Genomic DNA, 12,323 nt, shown 5'->3' with positions numbered 1-12,323 from the left:
CAGCCCTATGAAGGCCTCTGGCCACGCCCCCGCCCCTTTTTTCAAGCCCCGGGACATACGCGCGTCGCCGGGCCTATGCAAAATAGGCTCGGTGCGCGTAACCCCCCTGCGCGCGTAAATCCAGCTGGATTTGCACGCGTAGGGCTTTGAAAATCTGCCCCAGTGTGTAGTATGTGAAAATATCCTTGAGATCAGTTTTTGTGTTTTTTACACACCCATTTCTTTCCATTAGATATAACTTAAGGGAACATTTTGACAGTAATACGTCACAAGTAATCTCTGCTGTTCAATGTCCATGTCGCAAGCTGTAGATAGGTCAAACTAAGCTGTCTATAGAGACATGGATCATCCAGCATAAGAGTTGTAATTGTACAAATAAGGAGGAATCTCCTCTGGTTAAACACTGGCGAGAGGTAAAGCATACATTGGAACATTTAAGATTCTTTGTTATACAGAAACTCATTATCTAGAAGTGGCAATATTTCTCTACAATTACAGAGCTGAGAACAATACTTCATTTACTCATGGCACACTACTGCTTCAGATGGCCTAAATTCCATGATAGAATGGGAAGCATTTTTATAAGGTAAATCTTCATAGTATGGATGTGTTACAATGTATTCTATTTTTAAATTTTTGGGCTCTGTTTTAGTCTTGTTTTGAAAAGGTGTGTAAATGTTGAGGTCACCAGCTTCTTCAGGATTATTTATCTTACAAATCTCATGATGTTCAGCCTCATTTTCAATTTTCTGCACACAAGCTAAGGGAAGGAAGGCTCAGGTAAAGTGTGTGGATGATTTGGCTTTTTTCCAAACGTTTCAAACTTCTTTTAAGTTTAACGTTTTGATGTTTGGTATTTGTTGAGACTTTCTAAACTATTTATTAAAATCCTGTCTTAGATCTTTAACAATTCCTCTTAATAGGATCTGAAACTTGTGGTAAATTGCTTTGATGATAATTTCAAGATATTATCCTCTGAACGTACTGCAGCAAATGTCATCTAGAAACATAAAAATGATGGTAGAAAAGGACCAATGGTCCATCTAGTCTGTCCAGTATGTTTCCCATGGTAGTATCTGCCGCACCATGCAGGTTACGCCCATGTATTAGTCTGTTTTGCTTGATGTGCTTTGCTTATGGATTTGGCCGTGGAAGCAGTTCTGTGTTTTTTCATTACTGTCTGAGCATCAATACCCAGACTGTAAAAAAAGCCAAGGCTCATGTTGGTTGTCTCTGAATCCTAATTTCTCTTTCCCTTCAGCCACCATCCCCCTCCTTCGAAGCAGAGAGCGATGTTGCAGTTGCCTCAAAAGCATCAAAACTTATTGGTTAAGAGTAGAAATATCACGCTACCAAAGATTTGCCATTATATGTATACATATTGTTTATGTTTATTTGTAGTTTGAATGGACCATCTTTATAAGTATGTCTTCTTCATGATGAAGCCATCTTTTGGTGAAAGATATGTCCTTTGTTGAGGAATGAGGAAAGATTGAGGTTTGATCAAGTCTTATTCAGAAAGTGCATCTGTAGGTCTTAAGTGGGGCATTGCAATATTTGGATTTTCCAGGAAGGACATTTTATAATATATAATATAGACTCTTACAAACTTGATCTAATTTATTGAACTGGGTGATTACATTTTGTTATTTGGTTAATTAGATATTTTTGTTAAGTAATATTTTTTTATTTTTTATATGAGTATTTATAATATAGTTAAAAATGTTTATTTAAACTATCTACTGAATTAATGACAGTATTCATTTTGGGTTTTTTTGGGTGTGTGTATTTATTTTATAAAATTAACCTTTATAAGATCTGCACACCATGGACGTTTGCAAGCTGCTGAAAGTATTTGTCAACTCCTCTTCACCTCCACCTATGATTACATGAAGAAATAAAATTCCCAAACATTTAAAACACACCTTTGCTCATCATCTGGTCTTTTGATCAAATTGAAGAGTATGTGCAGAAGCTGATCTCTCTCTCTAGGCTCCGGATGGAGGCAGGCAGTGCACAGGATGAGAGGAATCAATTCCTAGACAATGGGGGAAAATATACACAGCTAACACATTGGGAAATATCCCCAAAAAGCAAAGAAAAAGTTAAATAATTATAATGATCAACACAAAGAAAAGTGTGTGAAGATGAAAGTATGAAACATCCTTGAAAAAAATTTTATTGCCTTTATTCATAAATTGTTAGTTTTATTTTTTGAGGAATAACTTAATGGGAAAATGGTTGAAACAATTTGCAAGATCTGCAAATTTAGAATATAGTGAATTCAATAAATTTGTTTACATATTAGGCAAAGATTTTTCTCAAAGCCAATGAGGTCAAGAGACAATTAACCTGGTTGGATTTGTAATGATATTCATAGTATATATATTCTGAACTTAATGTTGGTAATTTTTATATGTAACAAAATTAGAGAAAAATTCTTAATTTGTATATTTATTGATATACTTAGTATTAATAGTAATTGAGGCAAATTTCTACTCCTGATAAACTACTGTTTTTTTTTTAACAATTAGCTCACCTGCTAAGCTAAATGATCTATACAATCTTCTATTAAATGTAGTTGAATTGCCCTTTTAAATTTTATTGCTGGGCAGCTGTTTCCTGCCCAATGCTTTCCTATTTCTGCTAAAACTGACCTTTAAATAAATTACTGAGCAGCATGTTATTCCATAGGGTTAATAAAAACTTAAAAGTGTTGTCAAACTGCATCAGTTGAGAAAAGGCACACTTAATGTGAAGTTTCCTAAGCATACTTGTATCTTGTTTTGGTTCAAAACCGTGTCTTTTCAAATGTGTACCTATTGCTCTTTGGACAGCTTCATCTTTTTATTCTAGCCTACAAAACCTCACTTGGCAGGATTACTACAGCTACATCAATTCCACACATTTAAGGTCAGCTTGATCAAACAGAAAAAAATCATGCTAGATCTGTAATGGAGCCAAATAGATATTTGTGCCAAATTATTTAATGTTTTCCAGACAACAGGAGCCTAGAAAATTAGATTTTCCTTGTAGACAGAATTTTAATCTAGCAATGAAGGATATCAATGATCAACTGGATACAACAAGCAATCTAAAAAACTTATCAGAAAGATATTTCAGGCTCTTGCAGGAACCTTCATCAAAATTAATAAAGTAATAAAAATGATAATATGGATGCCTTCTTAATGGATGGATATTTTACCTGCACTGTTATAAAGACTGGTAGTGGTACATCAGTCCACCAAGAATGTATTTCTGGTGACCACGTAAAATGAAAAAAAAAATCCTTAAACACCATTTTATTGAAAAGACAGCAACTGACAACTCTATATCCTGGGTATACTGTGATGATAAAATTAGATCGTACTGTCCCTATATAGAGCAGGGATTGTGTGATGTTGAATTATGTAAAATAGGAATTCACAGGTCAAAATAAGGTGGAAATAAAAAGGTCACAAAAGAAGAAAGAAAAGAGTTCCAAGCCTTGATATTATTCTTATGGAGGCATTTGATTGTACCATAGATTGGATTTGGTATATGCAAAAGGAACTCTTGATATCCATGGTCACATGACAAGATCTCAAAGAGCCTTGAGAACATTATGCTGTCAATGCAGCTCTGATAAAGTGGTTAGGGATATGTTAAATACCCCTCCTCAGCAAAGCAGGGTTGTAGCTAATGTTATATACCATAAAAAGGCACATTTGAACCTCAACAACTTTTATGTTGGTCAAGAGCCTTTTTAAATGAAAAACCATACATAACAAATGTGACATGCCAGTCTCCTTGACGTGTCTGTACTTGACCAAAGAACAGAAGTCTGCTTTCAGCCACATATGATTCCTAAACTTTTCTGGTACTATTAGGGTCTTCCAGCAATGGACTATGCAGGAGAAACACAAATTCAGTTTCTGCAGTCAGAAGAGTTGGGGTTAAAAAGCTACATGTACAAAGTACACCAGGAGTCTGGAAAATGAAAGTATTTTAAAAGAAGTTTCCCCTTACCTTTCAATGCAAAATGTCACAATCTGCAGAGAGACTGTGCCGATTTTAAGGTGGGAAGGGGGTATGCAAAACTATATTAAGTTACAACAAAACTCTCAACATGTTTTGCCATTCATGCTCCAATCTACAAGCAATACCTTTTACAAAGGAGTGCCAAACAGCATTTCAAAGCAGGTGCCACCCACTCTGGCCACAGGCAAGGAAGGTTAGAAGCAAACAACAAGCAGGATAATTGTTGCGCCAGGAACAACACAGCAATCAGGGCTGGCGGGCAGCATTGGGATTGGGATAGATAACACTGAGAATAGTTTTTAAACATCTAATGCAACAGACCTGCTTCTCAAGCACTGCTTTATAGAACAAGTAAAACTAAAGATAGAACATTCTTACAGAATAATGTTGAGAAAACATCCTTACCATCTCACTCCAAAGACTCACATTACAGAAATATGCTAGTCAACAAATTAACAAAATATATTAAGCGAAAGTGTAACCCTCCATAGAAAACAACCCTTGACAAAGGGGCATTTAAGCTGAGCACCACAGTTTAACAGCAACAGCTAAATTTACATTATCTTATACTTTTCTGCAGCACATGAACTGGAGTTTTTGGAAAAAATTAGGTGTCTCTAAAAGCAAAGATTCTTCCTAACCAAATTAGCAATTAACTGTCACATTCAGATCCAGCCCCCCCATTAGACAGATCACCTAGAATGCATCAGGTTTATGGGTGGCATCAGGAGTACCCAAGGCTCTGCTCTGATGACTATTGCACAGTGCCTTAATCTCAGGCAGCATAGAACAGGCCTCTGCCCTTTCCCCTACCAGGCAGCCTGTTGGGAATTTGGGAGTGGGGAGAAGAGGGGCGAACCTGGAGCAGACAAAGCACAGCAAAGAAGCGTCACTCCACACTCTAAACCAGCCCCTTCCCCTCCTGTTCTTTTCCCTGTCCTGCAGGGAACAAAAGAGGAGAAGGTTAAGTAGGAATGGACAAGACTTCAATTTTTGTCATATTATTTACACTCATACCCACAGCATATTGTGATGTGGGGCGTAGTCTCAGGGTCTCTGTGGGGCTGATTTCTACAGCTAGAATGGGCAATTTCAAAATATGGATCTTTAGAACTTTAAGGAGTGCCCTCTGTATACCGGTGGCTTTCCAATATCAGAACATTCCCTGCTCATAAAACCTCTCTTAGTAAGGAAAAGAGTGCTTATCCCTAGCACACAGCTAATCCTTAGTGTCATAGCCCCAGTCTCAATCAATAAGGTTCTATGCAAAAGACCGAATTCTAATAGTTTCATCTTAACTATCCTACTACTGCTTCCCAAAACCCTTGCAACATTCCAGTATTTCTTTATGACTCCAGATAAGTCACAATTCCCTAAATTCATTTTATTCATTAGCAGCTAACATTCCACCAAAGCAGTAACAGTTTACATGAGAACATGCCATACTGGGTCAGACCAAGGGTCCATCAAGCCCAGAATCCTGTTTCCAACAGTGGCCAATCCAGGCCATAAGAACCTGGCAAGTACCCAAAAACTAACTCTATTCCATGTTACCGTTGCTAGTAATAGCAGTGGTTATTATATAAGTCAATTTAATTAATAGCAGGTAATGGACTTCTTGTCCAAGAACTTATCCAATCCTTTTTTAAACACAGCTATACTAACTGCACTAACCACATCCTCTGACAACAAATTCCAGAGTTTAATTGTGCGTTGAGTGAAAAAGAACTTTCTCTGATTAGTTTTAAATGTGCCACATGCTAACTTCATGGACTGCCCCCTAGTTTTTCTATTATCCGAAAGAGTAATCTACCCGTTCTAGACCTCTCATGATTTTAAACACCTCTATAATATCCCCCCTCAGCCTTCTCTTCTCCAAGGTGAAAAGTCCTAACCTCTTTAGTCTTTCCTCATAGGGGAGCTGTTCCATTCCCTTTATCATTTTGGTAGCCCTTCTCTGTACCTTCTCCATTGCAATTATATCTTTTTTGAGATGCGGCAACCAGAATTGTACACAATATTCAAGGTGCGGTCTCACCATGGAGCGATGCAGAGGCATTATGACATTTCCCGTTTTATTCACCATTCCCTTTCTAATAATTCCCAACATTCTGTTTGCTTTTTTGACTGCCGCAGCACACTGAACCAACGATTTCCATGTGTTATCCACTATGAAGCCTAGATCTCTTTCTTGGATTGTAGCACCTAATATGGAACCTAACATTGTGTAACTATAGCATGGGTTGTTTTTCCCTATATGCATCACCTTGCACTTGTCCACATTAAATTTCATCTGCCATTTAGATGCCCAATTTTCCAGCCTCACAAGGTCTTCCTGCAATTTATCACAATCTGCTTGTGATTTAACTACTCTGAACAATTTTGTATCATCTGCAAATTTGATTACCTCACTCGTCGTATTTCTTTCCAGATCATTTATAAATATACAAGCCGTTAAGCCCGTTAAAACGGGCTACATCCCTCTGTCTCTCACCTCCCCCTCTTTCTCTCTCCCCTCACTCTTCACCACCCCCTCCCTCACCCACTCCTCCCCACCCTCCCTCTCCTATCACTCAGTCCCTCCCTCCCACTCAGTCTCACTCACTCCCTCCCCCCTCTCTCCCTCCCTCTCACTCACTCAGTCCCACTCACTCTCACTCAGTCCCCACTCCCTCCGTCCTCTCCCTCAGTCCCACTCCCTCCCTCCTCTCCCTCAGTCCCACTCCCTCCCTCCCTCTCACTTAGTCCCACTCCCTCCCTCAGTCCCTCCCCCTCACTCAATCCCTCCCTCCCCCCCTCCCTCTCACTCAGTCCCACTCACTCTCCCTCAGTCCCACTCCCTCCCTCTCTCTCCCAGTCCCACTCCCTCCCTCAGTCCCCCCTCTCCCTCTCACTCAGTCCCACTCCCTCCCTCTCACTCAGTCCCTCCCCCTCACTCAATCCCTCCCTCCCACTCAGTCCCTCCCTCTCACTCAGTCACTCCCTCCCACTCTCTCTCTCCGTCCCTCCCTCCCACTCAGTCGTCCCTCCCTCTCTCTCTCTTCTCCCTCCTTCGCTACCGCCCGCTGTCGCCGCTACCGCCGCCGCTCGCTACCGCCATCGCCGCTACCGCCGTCGCTACCGCCGCCGCTCGCTACCGCCGTCGCCGCCCGCTGCCGGTACCGCCGCCGCCGCCCGCTGCTGCCACTGGACGCCGCCATTTTTTTTCTTTCTGAAGCTGCCTCAGAGCGACGTGCTCGCCCGCACATGCGCGGTAGAGCTGGTCTCTACTGCGCATTTGCGGGCCGTCGGTCACAGGCCATTTATAAGGTAGATTGAAAAGTAAGGGTCCCAGTACAGATCCCCTGAGGTACTCCATTGCCCACTCCCGTCCACTGAGAAAATTGTCCATTTAATCCTACTCTGTTTCCTATCTTTTAGCCAGTTTGCAATCCACGAAAGGACATCACTACCTATCCCATGACTTTTTACTTTTCCTAGAAGCCTCACATGAGAAACTTTGTCAAACGCCTTCTGAAAATCCAAGTATACCACATCTACCGGTTCACCTTTATCCACATGTTTATTAACTCCTTCAAAAAAGTGAAGCAGATTTGTGAGGCAAGACTTGCCTTGGGTAAAGCCATGCTGACTTTGTTCCATTAAACCATGTCTTTCTATATGTTCTGTGATTTTGATGTTTAGAACACTTTCCACTATTTTTCCTGGCACTGAAGTCAGACTAACCGGTCTGTAATTTCCCGGATCTCCCCTGGAGCCCTTTTTAAATATGGGGGTTATATTAGCTATCCTCCAGTCTTCAGGTACAATGGATGATTTTAATGATAGGTTACAAATTTTTACTAATAGGTCTGAAATTTCATTTTTTAGTTCCTTCAGAACCCTGGGGTGTATACCATCCGGTCCAGGTGATTTACTACTCTTCAGTTTATCAATCAGGTCTACCACATCTTCTAGGTTCACCATGATTTGGTTCAGTCCATCTGAATCATTACCCATGAAAACCTTCTCCAGTATGGGTACCTCCCCAACATCTTCTTCAGTAAACACCGAAGAAAAGAAATCATTTAATCTTTCCGCGATGGCCTTATCTTCTCTAAGTGCCCCTTTAACCCCTCAATCATCTAACCCCTCAATCATCTAACGGTCCAACTGACTCCCTCACAGGCTTTCTGCTTTGGATATATTTTTTAAAGTTTTTATTGTGAGTTTTTGCCTCTACGGCCAACTTCTTTTCAAATTCTCTCTTAGCCTGTCTTATCGATGTCTTACATTTAACTTGCTAACATTTATGCATTATCTATTTTCTTCTGTTGGATCATTCTTCCAATTTTTGAATGAAGATCTTTTGGCTAAAATAGCTTCTTTCACCTCCCCTTTTAACCATGCCGGTAATCGTTTTGCCTGCTTTCCACCTTTCTTAATGTGTGGAATACATCTGGATTGTGCTTCTAGGATGGTATTTTTTTTTTAACAATGACCACACCTCTTGCACATTTTTTACTTGTAGCTGCTCCTTTCAGTTTTTTCTAACTATTTTTCTCATTTTATCAAAGTTTCCCTTTTGAAAGTTTAGTTTGAAACAGGTATTTAGAAAAGCTTAAGACAGCCTTGCTAAATACCTGGTTAAATGACAGAAAACAGAGAGGATGACTAAATAATAAATTTTCCCTCTGGAAAAAGGTGAATAATGGAGTGCAGCAGAGATATGTTCTGGGACCACTGCTTTTTAATATATTTATAAACGACATGGAAATAGGAACAACAAATGAGGTGATCAAATTTGCAGATGACAACATTCAAAGTTGTTAAATCGCAAGAGGATTGTAAGAAATTGCAAGAGAACATTGCGTGCAAATGGCAAATGACTTCTGCTACCACTTCCTTCTCTCCCCAAATGCTTCTTTGTCTTCATTGGCTGCCGGTAAGGACGAAGAGAGATTCTGGACTAGAGGCTTTTCTGCTGGCTGGGAGCCAGGAGGAGTGGAAAATGTGAGTGCTGCTAGGCAGGAGAGGGTTAGGGAGAAAGGAGATCAGGAGTTTGAGTGTCAGTGGGGAAAAGGAGGTGGTATGGGTAGGCTGCCGGTCATGGAGGATGGAAAAGATTCAAGAGATGGGCTGTTAGGAAAGGAGTGGGGAAGAGAGAAAATATGTAGGTGCAACTAGGCAGAGAGACATGGGGAAATAGGGAGTACGTTGAGCAGGAAGGGGTGGGGGGAAAAGAGGTCAAGGCTAATGGGCAGGGAAAGGTGGTTGCTAGGTGGTGGGAGAAGGGAGTGTGAGGGATGCTGAGCAGGAAGGGGTGGGAAAGAGATAGTTGGGGGTCTGCTGGGCAGGAAGAGTTGAGTGGTGAGAGGAAGCATGGGGAAGAGGATGCAATAGGAGCACTGGGCAGAGATATGAGTGTGCGAGAATAGTTGAGAGAAGTGAGGGCTGATGAGGGCATGGAAGGAGAACGATGGGATGCAAGAGTCATATGTCAGTTTTGGGAAAGAATATTTCTTCTAACTTTGTACTTTGCTTAGTGTAGGAAGAAATGTATTTCTACACAAATGTATTTATGTTTATAAGCGATGTAACAAATCTCCCACTGACTTGTGTTACATCGCTTATAAACATTTGCCTTTGATGGATGTTTCAAATAAATCCCTTCTGGATCTTCAACAAATAATTCTGTTGTTTTTAATGAAGTTTGACTTTAGAATGAAGCATCACCTTTAAAGATAGTCATAGGACCTGCTGCTACCAAGACACCAGAATTAGAACATTTTTTTGTATGGCGAGTTGTGTGGGGAAATATTTATTTGTTTGTTTTTATATACCGACATTCGAAACGAGTATCACATCGGTTTACATGGTAACTTGAGGGATAGTTTGACAACAGGTCATCTTATCCTTTTACATTGAAACATTGTAGAACAGGGTAACAACTTATCTTAACAGTATAACATAATTTTAGCTAGTTGTCTGAACAGTATAACATGAATTTTCACAGATTATCTTAACGGTATATATATGTGTGCTTATTTATATATATATATATATATATATATATATATATATATATATATATATATATATATATATATATAGGTAAATATATATGTGCTTGTTATAAAACAGGCTGACCGTGTGCACATATGCTTGCAATTTTAGTGGATGTATGCAAATGCCTCTTCTACTGCGTAAGAGGGGAGATTTTAAAAGGGGTGCACGCCAACGCTATTCCTAGTTTTACCAGTTTGTCTCCAGTTCATCCAATTAAAGAGACAGGTGCTCTAAACCTCCCTAGTTTAATAGCCTTCATTCCCCTCAGTTAGTCCTGATCCTTAAAACCCTACAGATCAGACTAGTTTTCTTTTTTTTCTTTTACTTACATGTCATCCATAGCAGAAGTAAAGTTATGTGGCAGGGGATTCCATCGTGTGCTGGTGTAAGTATTTACGTGCTAATTTCAATGAGAAATCCAGGAACGCCCATGTCCCACCCAGATCACATCCTGTCCCCTCCCTCTTTTTTTTTAAACTTTTCATTTGTGCGCATAGTGGCAGGTATGCGAGTATTTGGGCGCTGCTCTGACTTGTGCATGTATCTTCTGGTTTTTAAAATTCACCTTTAAATGTCTACATTTAGCCCCATGATGGTCATATGTTCAGGGTATCACACATGAGCATTATTTGTCAAGTGGGTCCCAACAGAAAAAAGGTCGAGAACCACTGCTCTAAAAGATATATGGTCTGCCTAGGTACACATGAAGGAAGAATGTGTGGTTTAAACATTTTATTGCAAAGAAATAAAACAAAATAACCCTAAAACACAAGTTTATGGTCATGGAGGCTACAAATGCATTGGAATTAAATGGATTAAACATTAAATGACTTTGGATTTCTAAATTTTAAGTAATGTGAAAGGTCCTTCCAGTTGTCAGATTTAGACGACATTATCTCAAGTTATTAGGCTCTAACACAGCACAACTGCTTTCTGTATCTGATAACATTTATTCTCAAGAATTCTGTGCTTTAAAAAGTTTGGCAGGCTATTAAAAAGAAGTACATATGCAAGCATATTAGTAAAAAGTCCCTTGTAGACTTGCACCTTTTGTTATCTCAATCAGCTCACTTACCTCCCTTTCCTGGCAATCACAGACTAGTCAGGATTTTGGCAGAACTACAGACACAAATGGCGCAACAAGCCTGTAGTTCAGCATAAAGAAGTTTACCACAAAGGTAAAATCAGTGGTTCAAAAAGGATGTGGGAAAATACTATTGAACAAAATGTATGAAAAAGAGGGACTCTTAAAAGGTCTCAATAATAGTACAGCAGTGCATATATAAAGGACCCAAAATAAAATCATGCCCCGAAACAAAAATCCCATATGTAAATACACCAAAGCTAGGAATTTCACTAAAATCTCAGTCAAACCCACATCCCCTCTAAAACAAAACAAATTCTCTTCCTTTATAAGCATTCCCCCCCCAAAAGAAAAAAGAAACCCTAAAAAAAAAAGCCTATATGGATTTCAATACCTCTAAATAACTGTCTCTTTCAAGGGCAAGGTCACTTCACTGTAACACTAGGAAAATAAAAATAATCATCTAATTAAAAGAATCATTGTGTCACAGCTCATCAGTTCAATATCAGACACAAGAAACAGAAGTAAGATGCGTGTGGAAGTAACAAGAAAGCTGGGAACTACAGGCCATTTAGTTTGACCTCGGCAATAGGTAAACTAAAGGAATTTCTGCTTTAAAAAAAAAAAAAGAAAAAAGGATAATACAATTTCTGGAATCCCATGGCATTATGGCTTTTACCAAAGGTAGGTCTTTGTCAGACTAATCTACTCATTTTCTATGACTGGGTGACCGACAGATCAGGAAAGCACTAGATGTAGGGGTCGATTTTAAAATTAAGGAGCGGACTTGGCAGGGAACTTCCCTAACCCCCCCTGCCTAACCTTTCTTCCCCTTCCCCTCTCCACCCTGACCCCTAACACCTACCTAGCTACCCCAATTTTTATTTTTCTACTTACTGCTCCTCTGGAGCAGAAGCAAGTTATGCATGCCACCCAGCTGCCGCCGCGCATTTCCCCGGGACAGTGTACAGTGGTGCTGTCCGGTCCGCCCCCCGTTCCTCCCCACCCGACCCCTGGAGAGGCCCAGCACTTGTGCACAAGTGTGGCCGGGCCCATTTTAAAATTGAGTAGCGCGCGCAAGGCCTTGCCACACCTGTAAACCCCTTATTTTATGTGCGCAGGCCTTTGAAAATTTGGGAGAAGAGCCAGGAGGAAAAGTCTCTGGTCAGAC

General features: G+C 40.2%; 1 protein-coding gene across 9 annotated transcripts in view; it reads right to left on the bottom strand.

Moving 5' to 3' along the window:
• RELCH (RAB11 binding and LisH domain, coiled-coil and HEAT repeat containing) overlaps positions 1-12,323 on the bottom strand; it is a 500,624-nt gene that overhangs the window by 292,153 nt on the left and 196,148 nt on the right. For 7 of the 9 annotated variants that reach the window (XR_003854685.1, XM_029590486.1, XM_029590488.1 and 4 more), the window contains one exon: positions 1,926-2,038. The exons of the other annotated variants lie outside the window; for them this stretch is intronic. Coding sequence is in view for 6 of the 7 variants with exons in the window: in XM_029590486.1 (XP_029446346.1) it covers positions 1,926-2,038 (113 nt within the window). In the remaining variant the exon portion in view is untranslated. The remainder of the gene's footprint in view (positions 1-1,925; positions 2,039-12,323) is intronic. 9 annotated transcript variants of the gene reach the window in all.

The sequence above is a fragment of the Rhinatrema bivittatum genome, chromosome 2 (genome assembly GCF_901001135.1).
Source record: "Rhinatrema bivittatum chromosome 2, aRhiBiv1.1, whole genome shotgun sequence".
Classification (NCBI taxonomy): domain Eukaryota; kingdom Metazoa; phylum Chordata; class Amphibia; order Gymnophiona; family Rhinatrematidae; genus Rhinatrema; species Rhinatrema bivittatum.
This window is presented reverse-complemented; position numbering and strand designations above follow the sequence as displayed.